General features: G+C 41.8%; 1 protein-coding gene across 6 annotated transcripts in view; it reads left to right on the top strand.

Annotated features, from left to right (window-relative positions):
- Positions 1 to 23,662, top strand: part of dgkg (diacylglycerol kinase, gamma) — a 111,015-nt gene that overhangs the window by 65,095 nt on the left and 22,258 nt on the right. For all 6 annotated transcript variants that reach the window (XM_020621709.1, XM_020621708.1, XM_020621706.1 and 3 more), the window contains 4 exons: positions 1,589 to 1,674; positions 2,226 to 2,315; positions 5,122 to 5,282; positions 16,642 to 16,706. In XM_020621709.1, coding sequence (XP_020477365.1) covers positions 1,589 to 1,674; positions 2,226 to 2,315; positions 5,122 to 5,282; positions 16,642 to 16,706 — 402 coding nt within the window. The remainder of the gene's footprint in view (positions 1 to 1,588; positions 1,675 to 2,225; positions 2,316 to 5,121; positions 5,283 to 16,641; positions 16,707 to 23,662) is intronic.

Here is a 23,662-nt window from a genome sequence, read left to right as displayed (position 1 = left end):
ACCCCCAGCACGGACTGTTCACCTCCCTACCCTCTGGCCGGAGGTTCAGAAGTGTGAAATGCAGGACCACTAGACTGAAAAACTCTTTCTTTCCCTCTGCCATCAGACTCCTAAACAGCTGCAAAGTTTATTACCAGGAAATACGTCATGTACTGACGACCTGTACTGTTTACATTCTCAGTGTGAACATACATAATTGCACAATGACTGCTGCACATGCTGCTCCCATGCAGCATACATTCTCTATTCTTATATATTTTTATTATATCTCTGCATTTGCTGCTTAAAGTGCCTTAGATTTTGTGTTACTTATTTATCTACTTTATACTTCATTTGTATTGTGTGGCATTCATGTGGACGGCAAAGTACAGGGAAATGCATTTCCGTACTGTGCATATGACAATAAATACTTTGACTCCAACTAAACTGCAGTGCTCATGTTCATTGTAATGAAAGAACGTGTCTCCCAGTCAAACTCTGTGGCTTGTTGTGTTTCCAGATGACAGCAGACAACAACAGGCTACAGATAGATAGACTTGTTAGGAAGATCAATAATTATTGGTCTTTTAATGAGATTTTTTTGACAGTGAAATCAACAAATATACAATATCCCCAAATTTATCTTTTGAAGTCAGCGAAACAGACATTAGTGGGTCGTTACTTGATGTTTTTGAGAGAGATGTATGTGATTGGCTTGCAATGTGGCACAGTACAGAGCTGTATGCAGTATAAATGTGTGCCCTCCACCTGTACCTCACTCACCTGTACTGTGAGACCTCAAAAGTATTTTTCAAATACGTAAACAAAGTCTTCTACTGTACTATACTGTGACCTACAAGCTAACTGTCAGGTGGAGAAAAAACAGTGTTTGAGTCTCTAAATATACAGTGTGTCTGCCCCAGTTTAATTTTTATCAGAAATGTTATAACATGAGGAGAGCAAGATATGTCTTTTAGTATATAACATGAGATAAATGAAAATTTAATAGAGGGTTACAGGATTATAACTTCACTGTTTTCTTAACAATGCCACCACATCGTCAGTGTTCACAGGAAGTTGCTTTCTCTACAAGGATGCATAGCCATTTGCTTTGTAACCTACATATGAGCATTTTAAAATGTGTACATGGTCTGGAGGGGCAGTTACTGCGCAGGACCAGGTGGTTGGTGCGACAGGTCAGCGCCCTGTATGCAGTTGTCTCATGATGGAGAGATGAAAGCTTATGTCGACACCTTTATCCCCACACACATTAACGGTCCCTTTGAAGGGTGCACACTCGGTGACCACTCGGCAACTATGGTTTCCAGGGAGAGGAGCAGAGCGAACGCAGCTGGAGAGGGCATTCATTGATTAAACTCGGTCTCTCATTCTCATCCTCTGGCTTTATCTCTGTTTCTCTGCCCTTCAGCATTTCATTTCAGTTCATTAAATCATTCAAAGCTTAGAATACTTCTGTCCAATCTAGTCGATGGATTCAGCACCTGTAAATAGCATTTTTAATACATTTGGTGTGGAAAAAGGTCAAACAGTGTCTGTATAAAACATTAATCTCTGCTTGTATTGCATAAATCGCCTTCTTTCCTCTTAGGCTCAACTTTTTTCATGATGTCCCTGACTTCCGGGTTCTTGCTTGTGGAGGCGATGGAACCGTGGGCTGGATCCTCGATTGTATAGGTACACAGAGTCTGTCATCGCAGTTACAAACATGATGGGATTCTGACTGCAGGGTTCCAGCACTTGTTTTTAAATGATAACTACAGTTTATGACAACTTGGATCTTGTACGTTTATAACCCTGAATATTTTCTCTGTTGCTTAGTCAGCTACCAATTATATTAACTATCTACAGTAAACGAACCAGCTTCCAAGTCGTTTCTGATGTGATAAGGCATAGTTCTTCTGTGGTTATTGCCAGCAAATTTCTGGGTTTTTACTCTTTAAATAAAATGGTTTACACAGTCTAGCTAAAGTTAGAAATTTGTCTAATCTGCTCTTGTTTATTGTTCCATCTGACTATGTTATAGTGATGCCATCTTGTTTCAAATTATAGCTAGTAAGTACAACTTTAGTACAAGTACAGGAGTTTATCCTAAACTGGTAGAAACCATGGCCAAAGCAACTAAAACTACAGAATCTTCCTTGAATTGATTCACTGACCTAAAAGCTGTTGTTTCCAGGACTGTTCAACCAACCACATCTCAGATCTGTTGGCTGTTTGTCCTGCAGATAAAGCCAACTTTGCCAGGGACCCTCCTGTGGCCATCCTCCCTCTGGGTACAGGGAACGACCTGGCACGCTGCTTACGCTGGGGAGGAGGTGAAGTCCTCATTTAGTCATCTGTGTGTGTTTTGTACAATCACAGTAAAAACCATCCAGGCTTAGAAATTTCTGAACATTAATCCTGCCATAACTGATTAGTTTTGCAGCTTGAGGATGATGGAAACAAGCTGTGAGCACACCTATGACATATTATTACCTTTTAAGATGATAATATCCATTATATTCAGAGGTGTCTTTATATTTTTGTCCTCCCCAGCGACATAATGAGAGGGTCAGAAAATTAGGAACACCTCTGAATATAATGTAGTCCTCTACAATACCACCTTTAGCTATGACCTCAGTAATAAACATATAACTGAATTTATACATTTATGGCAATTTCACCGAAAACGGAAACATTGTGAGCTTCATAAACACAGATGTTAAGGTGGAAATGTGGCATTGCAGTACATACAATTGTACAGGTGTACCTAATAAAGTGGTCAGTGAGTGTATGTCATTGTAAATGTGAAGTGTAAATAGTGAAGTCAGTGTAAATAGGAAAAGCTGCAATAAAGAAGGTCTAGCTTAACACCAGCACAGTGGAGTCTGTGTTGAAAAGAGGCTAATGACAGTGTCAACGTGCTGATGTTTAGCAGGCTACCATATTAGCATGCCAACATTTACTAATTGGCAGGTAACACAACGTTTAGGCTGAATATCATTATTTTTGTAGTTAGTGTATTTACAGTAGTTATAAATCAAAGTGATGGACCAAGGGAATTTTGATCTGATTGCGCATTAGACAATACAGCTCACTATGAGGAAAACATGAATGTCTGGTTCATTCGGTCTATCCAGTAAATAAGGTTTTTCATTTAAAACCTCACACGTCAACCTCATGGTAGCGTTAGATGAAAGGTGAGAAGGTCACCAAAGTCAGTGGGACCCAGCGTCTGGGAAACAGACGTTGATGTCTTCTGGGAATCATGGGAGTCTTTTCAAGTAGGTTTATGAGGATTATACCTGAACACGTTTGTTTATATTCATTCATTCATTTATTGCATCCCCCTGCCCGCAGGGGGAAATCATCCTGCAGTGAAACCAGAAAGCTCATGCTGTACACAGTGAAACATTTAAACAGCACAAGATTTGTGTGATTTCAGCAGCTGTCTGTGGAAAGGGCACTTCACTGAGCATCCCAGAGGGAAACAAGTGTAAAAATAAAACACGGGAAGATGCTAGGAAACAGTGGAGTCAGTGTGAATTGATACCTGTGATAAAATGAGAGCCTTCCAGAAAACCCACTGCTAAAAATAACTTCTGTGTAGATTGGCCTGTAGACCATCCACAGAGGAGCTGAACTCGTTAAGTGGCTGTGACAAATGATATGTTGTCATCTGTTGATTTGAGACTGTTGGAAACTGTTCAGGGGCTCTTAGGTGTGTGATACATGTGTGCATGATGCACAGTGTGTGTGTGCGCCTTTGTATTATATATTGAGGACTGAAACCTGTTAACACACTTGCACTGTGGGGACTCGGCCATCTTTGTGGGGACCAGAAGCTAGTCCCCACAAGGAAATCACTGAATTTTAGGGTGGCAACATGGTTTAGGGTTAGGATGAGGTTAGGTGTTAGGCAAGTAGTCATTATGGTTAAGGTTAGGATAAATCTACAGGAAATGACTGTAAGTCAATGTAAAGTCCCCACAAGGAATGAAAACAGTATGTGTGTGTGTGTGTGTGTGTGTTGTGAGGAACTCAGTGGGGAAAAGGGCAGTTGTTTTTACATGAAAAGGAAATTGTTCCCCCTTCAACAGTGATATATCTGCTAAATATGACATGCTCATATTTCTCCCATGATGCTCTCAGTGTGATGGTACTCAGTAATGCCTCACAGCCTTTTGACATCCCTTAAGAATCTGCATCTGTGTGTGATGGTACTCAGTAATGCCTCACATCCCTTAAGTTTCTGCATCTGATTGCTGTTAAGATGCTGAAGTAGGCCATCAGCTGCAGAGGGAAGCCAAAGGGCTCCCCCCCCACAGGCCTGACAGACCCGGGCCGTGTTCTGGGTGGTGGAAGGAGCGGGACAATGTAAAATGGCAGCTTAATCAGTGCCATTGTGTTTAATACTTCATATTATCCACCAGTTACATGCAGGGGTTTAATTATGGAGTGGGTGAAATAATGACTGAATAACTGAACTGTCATCAGGAGCCACTGATTCAAATGTTTTTACTCATGTAAACTCACACTAGAGTTGATTAAATTTTTGAAACCCTCTCTTTAAATAAGAAATCAAAATTTCAACTCATTCCTGAGCTGACTTATTAAAGAGTTTTATAATATGAAAGTAGGATAGTAAAGGATATTATGTCCTGGAGTAACTGTACAGCATAATAGTAAGAACCATTTACAGAACTGGTCTGATTAGCTGTTCACAGAGGAGATGATGTTACTCTCAGTTGTACATGTACATTACTGGCCAAAGGTATGTGGACATGCTTTGACTATGAAGATTACCATCGTTTGTGATTATTAAATGTTTCTTTACTTAGTCGAGTCCACAAAAGTGTAAGCGAGGTCTGGCTTGAAGTCAGCGTTCAGGCCTTTGAAACCAGTCAGGTTCTTCCACACCAACCTTGAAAAAATATTTTATTATGAAACTGACTTTGTGCACAAGAGCTCTGTCCTGTTAAAAAGGCATTCCCTAAACTGTTGCCTGAAATATTATGAGATACTGTGTGATTAAGATTTTCCTTGATTGGAACAAACAGTAAGCAGAACAAACATTTGGGCATATGGTGTACAGTATTCCTCCTCACGCTGTATTTTTACCTGTATGGCTGTTCCCGGCAGGCTACGAAGGTGGTAGCTTGCTGAAGTTCCTTCGGGACATCGAGCACAGCATAGAGGTGGTGCTGGACCGCTGGAACATCGACATTGTCCCCGATGACAAGGAGGAGAAGGGAGACCCTGTCCCCAACAGCATTGTCAACAATTACTTCTCTATTGGAGTGGTAAGAAAACTTACGCACAGTATAATGAGACAGATTATAAATTCTGTCATTTCCTGTATCTTGATGTTACACATACAGAAAAATTGATGTGATGTTGTGGCGACCAACTCTGAGCTTTACTCAGTTTCATGGTCAATAGGACTGCAATTAATGATTCGTTTCATTATCTGCTGATTATTTTCTTATTTAATTATCTAATGAAAATCACAACATTCCTGTTATAGTGTAATTTCCAACAATTTGTGGCTTCACAACTGAGATGCTTGTTCATCATATTTTTTCTTAAAAATGACTCACAAACAATTTAGGAAAGTAGTTGCTTATTACTTTTTTGTTGTTTGACTAATTGACTAACTGCAGCAGCAAATATACAGCACAAACTGAGTGAAAGCATCTGATCCTTTTCATCAGCTGTTCTTGTAGAACAAGAGGAAAAGGTTCATTAGGACATAAAGCTGAGCTGACCGCATGATTTGAATGTGAATAAGAACCGTAACATGCCGTGTGTAAAACAGTTGTGTAACATCCCACATGAAATGCAAAGTATATCAGTAGGTGTACTGGTTATTTGGGAACTAAAGCAGTAGTTTGTAGTTTGGTGTATCAGGCATAAAAATCCTGTCCCTAGATTCTCTGACTGAGACATGGTTGTACAATAACAACATGGTGACAGAGTTGGTCTATGTGTACATACAGTATGCAATTACCAGGTTCATCAGTGAGCTTCTGGTCCCTCGTGTGCACGTTTCTTCTTTTGAGTGGAGGAAATAAACACACTGCCAAGTCCCAGTTGCTTAGCAACCTTTTTGTCTGGTCCTGGTGGAGGTCGCAGAATAAAGCTCAGGGACATTTACACAGAGGTGACAAACAGGACCCCGGTGAAGTGTTGATTTAGTTTCGTCAGACAGTGGACATGTCTTCTCTGTAAAGTCAGCTTCTATGTGCTTTGTGTCAGTGTGAAAGCCAAACCTTCCATCCCTGTGCCATGGTTTGGACACACAAGAAGGGATCTGAGGCTGGTTTACCCATCAGTCTCTGCACCACAATATTTATTTTGATATATTTATAGTAGCTTAGTCTTTGCAGCACACGTATGTTGATAGATCAAAAATAACAGTCGTGCTCATTATATATACAGTAAACAGAAGATGACCTACAGTATGTGCACAGGGTGAGGGTTTTGGCAAGATGAGGGTGAGGCACAGTGAGGTTATACAGCTGCACCCCGACTGATATCTGCCTACTGCATGTATCAGCACAAACACACAACATGCAAGCACCACACAGACGAAGCCAGGTGTTGATATTTGCACATCCAGCTTTGTAGTCAAAGACACAAACTGAACCACCTTCCTTATCCAACTGTCCATCTCCTCCTCAAATAGCGAGGAGGGAGCAGCATGTTCACTGTGGCCCCCCTGGGGAACACAGTGTATTTGACATGCTATGATGATGTAATGTTGCTTATCCTTTTCAGTTTTTCATGTTCAATAGTTTGTGTATTACCATTGCATAATCAGACACAACACAATTTGGAGGTGAAAGAACATTTCCTCTGTGTGTAACTCCACCAGTCTTTACACTGTTGACCCCTGAACTTTATTTTCATTTCATTTTAATTGTAACAGAGGGTTCCTTCGTAGATACGAGGAACTTAACAGATAAAACTGGCCATAGTGTTTTTCTTACTGTTAACAAATCTCAAGGCCAAAAGCAACGATGTATTGATCCCACTAACAAGTATTTTTCTGTGAAGCCAAAGCCTGATATGGCTGATTCCTCTGTGCCATAGAGCTTCACTAAAAACTGTTAACAACTTATCAGTGAGCCACAAAGATCTTTCACTGTATCACCTTCCTGTAAAAACTCACTCACTGCACATTAACTCATGAGTAAAAGTTGTTCACAACAACTTAAAAAATAACTTGTATACACTAGGAATGAGGAGATGAGTGAATCAGTGTGATGTTATGACAGTAAGAAACTTATAGAGTAACACCTTCGCTCAGTGTAAAGCTTCTCTGTGTAAGACTGTGACTGTTTCTCCGGGATTGTGACAACACTCCACCGTGGCACGGCCGTTAGAGCAGCAGATCGCTGTGCCTCCAGGAGCCATCATGACAGATGGCTGAGTATGTGAACGCACATGACACCTGAGCAAACCAACCTCTGACTCACACCAATGATGCAGCCATTAGTAACCCTCAAATCTGGTTTGCTAACCATACAGGGTTTACATTTCCTGCCGTCCCATCACAGACCTTGCTACTTGGGGTTCGGTTGCTATGGAAACCGGAGGCTGGCAAGGCCGAATCTGAAAGCTTCCACAGTCATCTGTCCTTTATCTCACTGACTAAATTGTGGATGACATGGTGTGGAGCATGTGGTTGGCTCGGTCGACTGTAAATCAGAAGGTAGATTATGTGATTTCTGTCTCAGTCTATTTCCATACAGTACTTCAGATGAGATAAGATTTTATTGATCCCTAGGGGCAAAATAAGTGTCTGTTTGAATATTATAAGTCCAAACATGTATATGTTTGGGAAATAACTTCAAACATAAAAAGGTTGTGTGTGTTAGCATTATGGAAGGTGAGGATTTAGTGGGTTCATCCATTGTGCTGTTGGCAGGAGCAAGTGGCTCTCAAGGTGCACTGAGCAGTGGGCTCTATGTGGGGGCTGGCAGTGTAGAGGGAGAGAGAGAGGGGGTGGCAGTAAGAATATGTGTGAAGCCTGTGCCACCTGTTTCAGCTTCACATGGCTCCATGTAATTTTGTTGCATTTTATCAGCTACAAATGTGTATGTCAGTCGTGAAGTAGACTCGGTGGCAGATAATAATGTACCCTACTTATAATACAATATATAAAAGCCTTCATCTTTAAATATGCTGTCAGCTGAACCGATTGAAAACTTTTCATTCACTAATCATGGCAGCAGATTTACTGCCTGTGTACAGGTCGGTGTCAGTTCCTAATGTGCCTTCACTTGACCTGCAGCCTGGAAAGAATCCTGTGAGAGGAATCAGAGAGAAGGAAATCACACCATGTCAGCAGCCATTACAGACGCCACCTCATGTTGCAAGGAGGAAGCTGATCCCTCTGCAGTGCGTGTCTCTGTGCAGGAGTCTCTATGGATGGGTGCACAGGTTAAATGTGCATGCACTTTAATACTCCACTCTGTGTATGTGTGTGTGTGTGTGTGTGTGTGTGTGTGTGTGCGCGCGCTCTGGAAAAAGATTCCAGTTTTAATGGCCAGTTACTTGCATGCACTGCAGAGCCTGACTTTGCTTTCACCTCTTCTGATGGACATATAAGTCGCTAGCTGCTTCGTTCTCCTGACAGGACAACAAACATGAGGGATTCACTACAGACATCACTGGAACGCTCCTGAATCCTAGTGCACTTACTTATTTTTCTAAGTTGATAAAACAAGTTTATTATTCGACAGTCTCACCAAAGGGTCCATTTATCAGTTGCTCTGGACCATTCAGTCGTCTGTCATGATCTGCACAACAAATTAATTCTAACTTTAATTTCTAACAGGTTTTAAAAAAGTCAGTTTGATCTCCTGAATTTGCAAACGTCACACTGAGACATTGTTCCTAGCCTTTATCATGTTCACAAGCTAAAGCTGTTTTTTCTTAAATAAGCTAATTAACTCATTAATTAGCAAAGATTTTTATTCCAACATCAATTTCAAGTGGTAAAAAGTTACATCACTTTCTGGGAAATTTGTGTTCCCTGATTAATTTGCAGATATGTGCAGAAAGCTGCCTCAAAACCTAATCAGATCATCTACTCCATATTGTGCTGCTGTATGTATCATTCTTGAGGTGCCATGTCAACAAGAATGTGTCTGCAGAGTCAGACGACAGTGGGACCACATAATGTCCCACACGCCGTGGTGGCAGGACATAAGATTTATTTTTCTGTCTAAAAGTAGTCTGGAGAATTTTAAGTCGAAATCAACATTCGGATGCAAATACAAGAAGACAGGAGGCAACAGATTGATGTTTTGTTGTTACACAAGATATATAAAGATGACAGCAGCAGCAAAAAGGGTTTAAGTTCTCCATAAGTTGTCCAGGACATGCTTTTCATTGTGTAATTGAAAGAAAACGATCATCCAGGAGCAGCAAGTTGATAGAACATCAGTGCTTGAATCACCTGCTTCAGGTGTTTTCATGCCATTCGTGGCTGGTTGAATAGACCAATAGAGAAAATAAACACAGCTGTGTTAGAAACCATCAGGTCAAACATGTAAATTATGTGCTCATCATTAAATCTTCCCTTAAGGTACAGAGTCAGTAAGATATTTAAAAAAAACAGCTGTTCCTCTCCAGCTGCATGTCTGAGACACTGCAGCCAGAGGAAGATTAATTTTTAAGGCCAAAAAGTTCTATCTTGGTCTCATCAGACCAGAGAATCTTATTTCTCACCATCTTGGAGTCCTTCAGGTGTTTTTTTAGCAAACTCCATGCGGACTTTCATGTGTCTTGCACTGAGGAGAGGCTTCCGTCGGGCCACTCTGCCATAAAGCCCCGACTGGTGGAGGGCTGCAGTGATGGTTGACTTTCTACAACTTTCTCCCATCTCCCGACTGCATCTCTGGAGCTCAGCCACAGTCATCTTTGGGTTCTTCTGTACCTCTCTCACCAAGGCTCTTCTCCCCCGATAGCTCAGTTTGGCCGGACGGCCAGCTCTAGGAAGGGTTCTGGTCGTCCCAAACGTCTTCCATTTAAGGATTATGGAGGCCACTGTGCTCTTAGGAACCTTAAGTGCAGCAGAAAGTTTTTTGTAACCTTGGACAGATCTGTGCCTTGCCACAATTCTGGCTCTGAGCTCTTCAGGCAGTTCCTTTGACCTCATGATTCTCATTTGCTCTGACATGCACTGTGAGCTGTAGGGTCTTATATAAACAGGTGTGTGGCTTTCCTAATCACATCCAATCAAACACAGCTGGACTCAAATGAAGGTGTAGAACCATCTCAGGGATGATCAGAAGAAATGGACAGCACCTAAGTTAAATATATGAGTGTCACAGCAAAGGGTCTGAATACTTATGACCATGTGATATTTCAGTTTTTCTTTTTTAATAAATCTGCAAAAATGTCAAACATTCTGTGTTTTTCTGTCAATATGGGGTGCTGTGTGTTACCCACTGTACATTTGTTCCTTAAGGCTTTGTTCAGACAACAGAGAACATTTACAAAAACAAGACGAGAACAGCAGTGAGTTGAACAGGATAGCATTTATTTCACAGGCGGCGTCTCGGATGGATTTCTACTTTGCTGTTGAAGCTTTAACTAATTGTGAACATGAGTGATTCTTGCTCCCACTTCTCACAGTCACATCAGTTTCATTATTTAACGCCACTCTAGAGCAAAGACTGCTTCGTGTTGTAATATCCAACAGTACTGTTTAATGACAGGAGGTTTAGCTGGGACTCTCAGGTGATGTCTTAAAGCATTTGGCTGGATATTAATTTATTCATCCTGCAGAATGAAAATAAAAACTACAGGGAGACTGTTGTTCCGATTATTACATGATTTCTTTTAACCTCTTTTGCTCCAGTTGCACGGCAAACGAAAACAATTTTTATAGCTCCTCTGCTCTTTTACAGTTTTTCCTGGTGCTTAGTTTATTAAAGTTTTTATGCATATGAGATGATTGAAATACAAAATGTATTGCTGTAATCTTAGAAGGTGCAACGAGACACATTTAAAATCTCTTATTTGCTGCATGATTGACCTTGTATACAAGAATCTGACAGCATTCAGACCTGTGCTGTGGTGAAAATGATACTGAACTGTCACTAGGTCTAACCTAGTAACATGCTGCCCCAGCTTAATGTAAAAGTGACTTTTATGCTTATTCGACCAGGGGGCCAACATGTTAAATTGCCATTAGAATAAAGTTAAGGGCTGCAGGGGATCTGAGCCTCTGCAGTGGTTGGCAAATGTTTGACTTTGTGCTACAGGGCACTTTACTAGTTACATCAGATTTGATTTAAAGTAAAAGGACTGTGAAGGTGTGACAGTTCCTCCCTGATGTTATATGTAATGCTTTGCTCTATTAAACTTAATGCTGAGTGTGTCAGTGTTTGTTCTGAAAACAGGCAGAGCCGTGAGGACCAGAAAGTGTGCGTGTAAAGTTGTTTTTGTGTGTGAGATGGAGTAGCACTGGCACAGACTGAAGGTCAGGGGAAGTATCAGTGACAGGAAGTTGGCGCCTGCCAGGTTCAGACTAGGTTACCACAGTAATAAATGGCCATGCTGAGTGACACCTGGTTGGTCTTAAAGACGAGACGAATGACACACGAGCGCACACAGACACATTCACACACAGCTGGACAACCTTTAAAACCCCAGAAAGCTGGCTTCAGATCTTCAGGTCATCTCTGTAACCTTAAATAGTTATTCAAAAACCACCTCTGGGTATTATTTAAGAATTAAGCACTTCAAAACTTAGGACTGTGAGGATGCAGCTTGACCAGATTGACTGACAGTGACCGAACAGCTGCCATCAGATTATACATTCGATATTGCCAAATGCTGATTTGTGAGGGGAAAAAAGGGAAACTAGTTTAAAAGCACATGGACTGTGGCCCATTTGGCTTTACAAAAAATTTAAATTGTTAGTGTGCCGTTAGCTTAAGCATATTGCCTTTCTCTGTTCTTGTGACTTAAATGAAGATCAGTTTCATTTTGCGACCAGTAAATACAAAAAAACAGCTCATTCCAAAAGGCCTGCTTATGTTTCTTTCCTTTCTATTTTTATTATATTTAACATTTCATGCATATTTTTCCTTTCTTGATAAAACCAGTTTCCTTTAGAAGGTAATATTGGTATATAAAAGAAGACCTCAGTCTGTTAAATCACTAAATGATCATAGACCGTGTATGTGGAGCTTGCTAACCTGAGCGTCCCAGTGTAGCAGCATCATAGGATATGGGAGACTTGAGGTTGACTCTGACATTTCTCTTTGTCATGATGCTAACTAAGCCCCTTACCAGAGGCCAGTGAAACACAATAGGAACGAGCCAACAACCTACATGTCTCCGCTGGGTGCTGGGGATCCCACTGAGGTGACATTTTCCTGCCAGTGTTTTTGTTGTGTTTTGTCTTTTTCACATCACCCATCCAATAGCACCTCCTCTTGCCCCCACACACCATGTGCAAAACTTCAAACGACAGGATCAAAGCAACCTTCATCACACAGGCAACTACAGACGATGGCAAATGTCAGATATTGTTACTGCCAGCTTTTTCAGGGGGACAGAGTGCATAAAAGTGGGGCTGGTCAGTGGCTGCAGGGGGCCGAGTGGCTTGAAACAGTCCGTCATGTTTTGGTTAGGCTTTGCGGCCACTCTGTGTCATTGTCTGGCCCTGGTCCACACTGTGCTGGACGCTTTGTTCACAATGTACCAGAATCAGTGAAAACACAGCTCCCTGTTTTACTGACATGACAGAGGCTGCAGGCAGGTTGTAAACCTTCCCTCACTGAATCGACCAGTGTTTTCTGCTTGTACATATCATTGTTGTTGTGATGAGTAACCTTGCCATGAGAACCACTTTGAGCTTTGTGGGCATAGTTAGTCTCACGTCTCTTGGGTCCCTTGCAGACAAGCAAATCGCCCGTGATGTCTCCTCGCTGCCCAGGTTCCAGTATCGAATTCTCAGCCAGCTAAAGCAGCAGATGCAGCTTTATTTTAAGGTCTGATATTCGCTGATGCTGTGAGAGCTCAGCACATTGCTGGAGTGTCTGGCTGAGGTGCCCTGCAGCAGGACGGCAGGACCCCTAAAGGGTCATTTAGGTCGACAAGCGAGGATGCAAATAATTGCACCTGTCCACCTGGTTTGTCACAACCTTCGGTTCTCCTTGTTAGAGAAACACCTGCACAGGCGGGCAGAGAGCCAGACTCTCAGCACAGATGCTCTCGCCTGTCAAAGCTGCAGGATCCGACTCATTTGTGTAAATATACTCCTTTTTATTAGGCCCAGTCTCACAGGACGGTGTAACAGACAAACTGTCAAACTAATACTTGTGCCCTAGACCATGAAATGAATGAAAACAGTAGACTACCTGTGTCTGCAGTTTATGGTGACAGTAATACCTGTGTATTAAAGTGCACCATCTTAATGAAGCCTTAACATTCATTTGTTAATGAGGAGTCAAGTAGTGAACACCCAGAGTCCCATCTCGGGTGAGCCAGACCTCAGAAAATGAACCACAGCCAAATGTAAGTGCAGCCACAGTGAACAGCTCAGCTTAACCCTCGGCCCTTCACTTATTTATCCCATTAGATTATAAAGCCTTCAATATCTGTAAAATTGCAGCTGCACAGCCACCATTTTCTTTCTGTGTTGCTGAATAAGAAGAAAATGACAAAATTAGACCATCAGTTGGATGAGCCACTGATCTTCGGTGTGGTGAGCGAAGCATTGTACCAGGCTCCATATAAACACAGAATGATGACAGTCACAAAACAAATGATGCTACTTCATTGAGGCCAAGTTAGTTTCACTGTGTAAATCTTTAGGGCAAATTTATCCCCTTAATAAGTGAGTTATTGGTGTACAGTATATGAGAACTGTTTATTTAGTTACTGTATCAGAGTGAGATAGTTGGTTAATACTTTATTTTATGAGTCCCATATTTTGAAGCTAGTTTCCTGGACAAGCTCGTCATAGTTTCCTAAAATTAGCTGGGAATTCAACTGTAAGTTATATGACTAATTATAAGAAAAACTGAGACATAGTTTGTTATATACAAGGTTTTAAGACGAAGTAAAGTTGTGGTACAGCAGGGATGTGCAAAATCCATAAGTTTCCTAGACAGACTAATCAAACTTCTTAATTTGATACAAAATGTGCTGTTCTGAGTTTCTCTGGATATTAGGTCATTTGGTGTTTGTAGTATAAAAACTTTATTTTACTTTATTTTTCCTCTTATTTCAGCTGGTGTGCTGTCTTTGTTCATCGACCGGGGGAAGCGAGTTGTGTTGCGTGTCTTGTCTCTGTTATTTCAAGCAGAGCCAGATGATGTTATTATACAATGTCAGTGTAAAAGGATGAGCTAACATCATTACCAACTCCACCATCATCCCACATGCTCTGCTGCTGTGTACCGTCTTCATCACTTGAGCTACCTGCAGGAATTGCATCTGCATCAGCTCTGTTGCTTCCTCGGGCATAGGCTTGATTTCATCTCAGAGTCATGTGTCTTGAGCTTATTTGTATGTACAGTGGCTGTTTGTCTGTGGAAGACAGATCATGTCCTCAGGCCTTAGTGGAGCAGAAGCAGCTCTGGTCGAGCTCAACCTGAGCTCTAATCAAGGCTGCTGCATTTCATTGATCACATCCATTCAGAGCTCAGCGTGTCCAGAGCACCACTGCGTGTTGTGCGTGTGCTGTATGTGTCTATATGCTGTAAAGCATTGTGATGCATATTTAAGGTACTGTCGTGCTGCTGCATGAAAGATTTCACACTTGAGCCATGTTGGACGTGTTACAGACTGAACTGCCAGCATGTTTATGTAACAAGGCGCATGTTTGAAATTCTGGGCTTTAGTTGTTTTGTATTATGACAGTAACTTGAGCGTTTGAAAGGGTAAATGCTCTGTAATTATACTGCCAGGCATCTCTGTGATAAGGAGCACAGAGCTGCCTGCATGGCTTCAGATGCAGAACATTGATAAAGCTGTTGTGACAGCATGGTGCTGTGCTGGTGTTTGTGTATGTCTACAAGGCGGGAGGTCACACTGGAGCTTCTCTTGTGACTGATCAGGGCTACATTCACTTCTGCCCCAGAGGTCAGGGGTTAAAGACACGGGCAGAGGAGCCCTGCTTGGATCAACCTGGAGCCTTTCACTAACTGTTTCAACTCTGTCTCCAAGAAAGTACTCTTTTATACTACTAAACTAATTTAACAGTTATGTTCAGAAGTTTTTTTGTTTTTTTTTCTTTTGGCTGAACGAAGCACTGCTTTTATTATAGACAGCGGAGTCTCCAGGTGGCATCTGGGGTGGATGGTGTACTGTCTGTTACACCAGACATCCACAGTTCCTTCTGGGGTTTAGGCAACAAAAGTATTTTAGTTAAGGTTTGGGGAAGATAGTGGTTTTGGTTAAATGTAAATAAACATGTTGTGTCTGAAGTCACTGGGTGACCTTTGTCTGTCACATTAACCAAGTGCCTGAAACCATTCAAAGGTTTAACAATGCTGTGCTGTAAGACTGGGTATTTTGATGTGAAAGAAATGTGTCTTACTGGTGTGTTCAATATCTAATACCTATCACATACTGTATCTTCATTATGTTAAAAGAAAACATCATCTGGCTACAGTTTTATTTCCTTTAAAATGTAAACTCTCTTGTAAATCAATTGTGTATAAATGTCATTTCTAGAAGACAGAGTTGAAGTTGCTGTTAGCCACCTTTATATTGAATTACTGCAGTACATAACCAGGAGTTTGTTTTACTGGGAATGCTGCAGACACCAGTTGTGTTACAGTTCCATGTGGGTCTTTCTGTGGACCACAGATACTGTTCAGTTCACTTAACACTGTGCACCTGTGTGTCACTGTCGGTCTGAGACTCTGGATGCATGCAATCAGAAGAAAACTGCCAGTGTAGGGCCACTGATGATGATTATTTCATTGTTCATTTTGTCACTAAATACTAAAAAATGCCCAGGATGTTATATTCTAATCTCTGTATCGAACCAAAACCCAGAAACTTTAAGTTTATTATACAGTATATGATAAAGAAAAGTAGAGAAGCACTGGAAGGGCTGGAACGAAATGCAGTTTGGCATTTTCAAAACAGTTGACATTCACAGTGGAATATTAGGATACTAACGTTTGGCATTTATCTTTGTTACACCCCCATATAGCAGCTGTTTGTCATAGCTCTGCTAAGACTGGACTCGTGTCCTCCAGTCCATAGTAATGGTGGTTAGCACAGCGATATGCTAACTGTGTCTTGGCCATAGCTGCAGAATAAAAGTTAAAATGTGGATATAGTTCTAAATTGGACTGTATGCACCATCCTGGGCTCTATGGGCAGGTCATGGTCATGTGGGCCCTTTCTGCTATATGTGGATGCAGAACGTTTGAATTGACTGTGAGACAAATGCATCATTGTCCTTTAGTTGACTGAACAAACATGAATTAAGTCTTGTTTCAGATGTAAGGCTGCTTGTTCCACAAGGCAGGGATGATTGAACTCTACTGAAGTGTAACATCTTTTTTGTTGGCACAACACAGCCTCAGCATTTGACCTATAGCAAGCTTTGATAATGTGTAGGGTTTACTGATGTCCTGCTGCTAATGTTGTCTCTCCTGTTCTCTCTGACAGGATGCCTCCATCGCCCATCGCTTTCACCTGATGCGGGAAAAGCACCCTGAGAAGTTCAACAGCAGGTCAGTGAATGGGGTATATGGCCAAAAGCTCCGAGGAGCGCCACTGGGCTGGACTGAGGTGGAAGGTGGCATTTCACAACAAGACATTCCCTTCACTTCTTAACCAGATGGTGACCTCACACTGTATTCTGCTCACCCAATCCACAATCAATACCAGGACAAAACGGGCCTGCTTAGTGCCACACAATGCAGACAAAGACAGTTATGACGTATTTGGAGGTTCATGTCGTCCTAATAGCAGAGAAGGTATATTCAGATGGCAGGCCAGAAAGACTAGTGCACATCGGTCTAATTCATAGTTATATAAGGCTAGAAGCTGCCTTTGTCTGACTAGAGCATGAGAAAGGTCAGCAGAGAGCAGCAGCTACCCTGAATCAGAGGAAAGGAAACATCTCTTAGCAACACAGATTCAGATTTGTAATTGAACCACGTCACACCAGCAAGTTACCAGCTTTGCCTGTCTGTTCTGATCTCAGATAATCCTGATCATATTGTTAAGGTTATTCTCTCAGACTTAATAAAGCTGCAGACAGGAGATTATCCAACAGTGTTCACAGGCTGAGTGCAGTGTCCTGTTGATGACTAAATAAAATTGGTGTAAAATTGGTGGGGGGGGCCTTTAGAAGTGCAGTTACTCCTCAAATGACTGAATCCTACTAACACATACTATAGTTTGTGTTTCCAAGCCTGACATAGTTTATTCCTCTGTTTTTGCCTGCTGTAGACCTGCACTGTTGTCCAGCAAGTCTAAATATACTTCTGCTTTAAGCGCCTATGCCTATGGTATCTACACGCATAGGCTCTGTGGTTGTACTCTAGACAAGCACCTCTTCAAAATGTAACTACACACTGAGGCTACAGTGTTGATAGAGGTACTGGAAAGTTTGTTGAGAGTGAAGACAACATTAAGAAAGTTAAAGAAAGACTCTCAGTTGTCTTCTCCTTTTCACTTACAGACTTGTAACAGACACTGCAAATGTGATAGATCAGTGAACATAAACACAGTAGTAGTCGTTCATTCAGACTTGGCGAATGTTACCTGGATGTTCTAGTTCAAGAAATGAGTGAAAGTAAAGGTAAATGAAAGAAGGCAAACAGTCACTGTGGGGAATATAAAGCACAATATGGCCTGATCATATACAGCAACACACGTTTTATACTGTGGAGGCCATATCAACTTGGCTGATGATGCCATTAGAGGAAAAGTTGAGGACTCATCCAAGTTAATTACAGTTCTTCCTAAGTGAGGCTTGACTGTGTGAACCAAACTTCATAGAGTATAAGAAAGTAGGTAAGTCCCTAGGCTTCTTCCTGTGGACCCTGAATATCAAACTGTCTGATCCTTAGTCTGAGTCAGTCCTTGGTGACAAGATTTCTGTCCTCGAGATGAACACTTGTGCTTGGAGCCAAGTCATACAAACAAGAAGGTACTGAGAGACAAATTAATAACTGATGGTTTTTGGTCTTTTCATGAGATTTGTGGCAACAGGAAAGTAAAGACTACTGTCAGCCTTTTTCTTAAAATGTAAACATTAACCACCCTCAGCCCCAGAAGCAGTACCATCCACAAATATCACAAGTTGTAGTGAAAACACTGCCTTTGATGTGGCTGGACTTTCATTCCAAGCAGCGTTCTGCTGTGGCCACACTTCACTCAGATGTGCAGCAGAGTACAAACAGCAGCAACCTGCACACATCCTCTGCAGACAGATTGCGTCCTGTATCTCCGAGGCCAGTGACTGCTCGTGAATGTGTGGTGCTGTAGCAGGAGGCTGAGGTGTGTGTGTGTCTAGGAATGTCATAATGTTCTCCACTCTCAAACCAAAGCTGTGTTTGCCCATCATGTGTTTAAAAGCTGTTCTGCATATACATACTGAGCTTCAGTACTAGCACAAATCAGTTCCCCGTCCTGGTCACAATCAAGTTTTACTTTGTTGGACCATTCAGTGACATATCAAAGCTTTTGACTCCGGTGGGAACCAGGTTGCTCTGCAGCTCTATTTAAGTGTAGCTGGTGCTTTGTGCTGTTTGCATAATGGCAACAACATGTATGCAGTAAAAGAGAAAAAAACAAAGATGGCTGATTTACTCTTTGAAATTCAGTAATTAATGCTTATGTTTTCACTTCTAGACCCAGATCTGTTTCCAGCCTCACATTCAGAAGGAAGAGAGGGTGATAAAATATGAGAGCTGCAGTACCTCTGTTCTCTAGGGGCCCTCGCTTTGATCCATAACAAGGGCCACAGTGAAATGATATAAAGCATGTTTGTGGGGAGCAGGTCATGTTCAGCTCACACTAACCCAGAGGTTAAACACAGTCATCTATAAAGCTGCTTTTTGACAGTTCAGACTATTTCTGTTCTGCCGACTGATCGCTCCATCGCTGTGTGAGCCACTCGTGGCTCCGATCCAGCTGGAAGCTCCAAGCGAGAGTTCACAAAACATGAACTGTATTGACACTCACCCCTACACAAAAAAATATCAACACTCTAATGCTTGCTATTTACAGTAAGCCAGCACTGGAGGTTATTGTTCTTCTGTGAATTGTCTTCTTTGGCACTTCCACAGAGCAGCAGGCAGCTGATGGACAGCTGCAGCTGCCTTCTTGGAGTCTGAATGATCTTTTGGCACAGAAGGTATTTGCCCATTTTTACAGCAGTGTCAACTGGAAGCAGTCAGTGTGAAGATGGAGCAGTTTTTTTTCTTTGTGAGTGAGCAGATAAATAACCTTTGACCCGGCGAGAGAGGCCCGTAGCCACATGTAGCATTAAGCTCAGTGCTTTATTGTCCTACCTGCCACTCAGAAACCCACATTAACCCCTTTTATACACTGCCCAGTTTTCCGCCCTGTCGTTCTGTATTAAGGGGTTAATGTTACACCCAGAATGCTGCTGCAGGAGGTAGTAGCTTTGGCACCCCACCTCCTGTATGAAAAGAATGAGGGCTGAATGGGATGTTGGGATGGAGGAGTTGATGATTTGATGACATGTTATTAATGCGGCAATTCACCGAGAGATTTAAACAGCAGTTAGCAGGAGAAATTAATACGAATAGGTACTATGCACAACAACTTTGCATGAGTTGAAATCATGTTGTGCATGTACAGAAGTAGCTGAAGCACAAGCACATCAACCATTACTACTGTTCTGAAAAGGATAGCGTTACTGGTATGCATAGTTTTGTTTTTTTTGACTAGTGTGTTACATGTCATTTTGGATGTCACGTTAAGCTTCACACTTCTTCGACCGGGATCCTGGCAGCTGTGTAAAATGAATACAGAGGCAACATTTTGATGGCTTTTTTGATTTCAGTGCAAATCAAAAAAGCCGCCGTGAAGAAGGGTCAACACAATGGCAGTTTGCCATAATGTCTGAATAAAAAGGGCTGCATGTGCATGTCTCTCTCTTACATGCTCACACCACACCATCCCCTGCTTGTTTGCTAGTACATACACCCCAACCCCCACTGGCACCCTCCCCTCTAGGGCCTGTTGGGACAGAGGGCATGTGTGACTCCTGACATCTCAGCCTGTGGAGCCTCATCAGCTTCTAATGGTCACATTAGCTAGAGCTCCAGGAGCCCAAAGCTCAGGTGCTAATCACTTCTCACACTGGCGACAGTGTGTGTTTGTGTGTCTAACATCCCAGGTGGGGGAGTTTCAGAGAAGAAGGCCTGGATTTAGAGGTGTTGAGAGGTAGATTTGTTTTGAAAATCCATTTTTTTCTCTTCATTATAGACTCATCCACACTTGTGCAGACTCGGTGACACATTTCCTTCACATGATCAACAGCAGTTTCTTAGTTTAAAAAAAACTCAAGATCAACTTACCCGTTCCCCAGCTTTCAACCACAATGGCTGAGCAATCACAGAGGGCTGCTGCCACTGGAAACTACATTATGAGAGTGTAGCAAAGCAGTAAATTTATGTCTGGATGTCAAACAATGAGCTGAAACTCTGTAAGGCTGCGTTCTCTCATGCAGAGTGAACTCTGACTGCGGCCTAATGCCAGTGGAAGCTGCAGGTTCAGGTGGTAATTCTCTGTAGATTCGTCAACACAAACAGCCTCTTTCATATTGTTATTGTAAAAAGATATACTTATGGGCCACTTTATTAGGCACACCTGTACATCTGTATGCACTTCATTGCAACACTTAGCATCTGTGTTTATGAAGCTCAAAATGTTTCAGTTTTTGGTGAGATTGCCATAAATGTATAAATTCAATTATATGTTTATTATTGAGGTCACAGTTAGAGGTGGTGTTGTACTGGACTACGTTATAAATCAGGTGTGTCTATATTTTTGTCCTCCTCAGCTACATACAGCAACACCACCTTTAACTCTCTACTGTCTGTTAGATGAAATGTGCTTCCACCTGGTCTTTGAAAGAGATAATCATAAGTATTATATAGTTATCAGAGAGTCAGTTGTTAGTTCTTTTGAGCACACTGTCAAACACTAAGTACATCTCCTCACCAATTTAAGCCCCAGAGTTCAGCACACCCAGCCTTATAGTCTGAACAAGAGGCTACAATGGGGAAAAATGCCCCATTCTTAAAATTATTTAACATTTGCTTTATTGTAGTTTTGCATTAGTTGTGGTGCAGGAATATGGTAATAATAGAGGAAAGGCTTATGGAAGTAGTTTGCCTCCCTGTTGCACTTTGTGTTCATAAGAGATGGAAAAAACACGAGTTAATTGCATTTTTTACAGGCTGTCTCAAGTGGAAGCCGCTTAATGAGGTTAGGCAGCTTGCCTCGTTGAAAATCACAACTGTTCCTAATTGTGATCTCAAATATGCTCATAATCCCCTGATTTGACAGCAGCAGAGGTTTCTGGGGAGGTATTAAGGTGAAAGAGAGGGAACAAGGGACAGAAAGACAATTAGCAGGGAGAAAAACACGAACAAGTAGAACAGCTTAAGACATTGTACTTACACTAAAAGCAAAATAAACAGCTATCAAAGACGTTAATGCTTACTTTGAAGTCTGTTATATGGGTTTATGTTGGTTATGGAGTTATTTTATTGAGCATGAATGAAAAGAACAACAGAAACATATTTTGAACTTTTCAAAGAGTGTGACCATTTCTTTAGGTTGTGTTCTGCTTAAATGTTCTGTCCTCTACTTTTTCTCAGTGTCCCTGAAGGCCCACATTATACAGAGCTGTTGTGTCAATAACTGTGTTGTCAGTATCAGCAGCATGTCCACATGCCAGTGAACCCGCTATCATATCATGAAAGATGTGTCATTTCCAGGCTAATGTAGAGTGGGACAACAGTTACACTGGTAGTCAGGTTTTTTAAATGAGCCTTTACAACAAGAGGAAGGGAACCATTGTGTCAGAATTGATTAAGTTTAACTGAGAGCATGATCAAAACTGACCTCTGACCTCAGACCAGTAACAGTCACAGAATTGACCAGGGCACTATCAGAGTTATTGACCAGGAGTCAGCTAGCTGGAGAAAAGAGGCCATTAACATTCAGCCATCTTTGAACAGAGACAAGGGTTTTGACCCCACTCACTGAGGCAGAGAATAGACGTGCTTTAATCATCATTTTCACCAGAGATAGAGCAGAAAAGTCCGCACATCAATTCCTCTCCTGCTCCTTGTGTTTCTTGACAAGGCCTCGACCTGATATACAGTATGTTGTCAGGTACTAGCTAGTGTTAGCGACCCAGCAAGCAGGTGCACCACGACCAGACAACCCATGTGGCTTCACCTCCTATAACCAAAAGTAATGTCATTAACAAACACAGAGCTTAGATCGTTGTGCTCAGTCTCTTTGCAGTCTGCCCGTCTTGCAGATGGGAACCATGTTTGCATTGCATTGTGAGTATGTTAGCATTTAGCTGAAAGACCTATGTACAGCATACAGCTGCTAGCGTGGCTTTAAACACTTATGGTGTAGTCACATTATTGTGAAAAAAATGGCTTTCAGTTCACCTCGTCATTGTTTATGCAGTGCAGTGTGCAGCATGGAGCAGGGTTGTACCAAAAGTTTACATTTGTTGAAGTTTGACCTCAGGTGTGCTGACCTTTGTGTGCTCAGCCAATCACTGCTTGATCTAGCAAAATATCAGCATGCAATTGCCGCTACCAAGATTATTTAAAAAACACCGTTTGAGCCTTTAAAGTGATTTACTGCTAGCGACATTGGCATTGCAGCTAAGGTGGAGCCATTTAGTACAGTGCCCCCTGGGAGTTTCTAATTGAATTTCTGTGCTGTTCATCATGGTTATGCGCCAACCAAGACCCCCATTTTTCCACAATAATATAAACATGCCTTCAGTGTTGCGTCATTCATTTTGTAGACAGGCTAAGGCTAATTTTGGGACTTGGTCCTATGTGGTGGGAAGATGAGCAATACCTTTAAATAATCCACTTGATTTAGGGATGATTCAGCAATGTGTCTTTGCTAAACTACAGAAAAGTTCAAATCAAAGCCTTTAGGTACCAGCTTACAAAGACAAACTGGCAGTGCAGAAATGCAGACTGTAAATGACTCTTTACCATATTTGTAACACAGTTTCCACAGTTACCTCCATGTCTCTCGGTTAGTGAACCAGATCGCTTTTCCCCATTCCTAACTGTTGAAAACTCTGACTACACACACCATTAGTGTTTCCAGTTGATATTTACAGATTGCTGAACCAGATATTTCACCTTGATTGCCAACTGTTTGTCCTGTCCCAGAACTGCAACATATGACATGAGGATATGAACAAAACTACATCCATCAGGTCACCTCTGACAAGCGCGTCTGCAGGGAAGAAATGAACCGTTGCTCAGTCAGACCTGTGGGTTTCTTTGAATGTTGTGAATCGCTATAATATTTGCCCTGATCTTACACTCTCCACCAGCAGAGTTTCACCCATTGTCCCCTCCAGAGGCAATGTTGACTGTTCAACATAAGGGCACTGAGCTGAAAATGCATGCATTGCTTTGATGAAAGA

Source organism: Monopterus albus, unplaced genomic scaffold, assembly GCF_001952655.1.
Source record: "Monopterus albus unplaced genomic scaffold, M_albus_1.0 scaffold266.1, whole genome shotgun sequence".
Classification (NCBI taxonomy): Eukaryota; Metazoa; Chordata; class Actinopteri; order Synbranchiformes; family Synbranchidae; genus Monopterus; species Monopterus albus.
The sequence above is the reverse complement of the archived record's forward strand: the minus strand, read 5'-3'. Positions and strand labels throughout refer to the sequence as shown.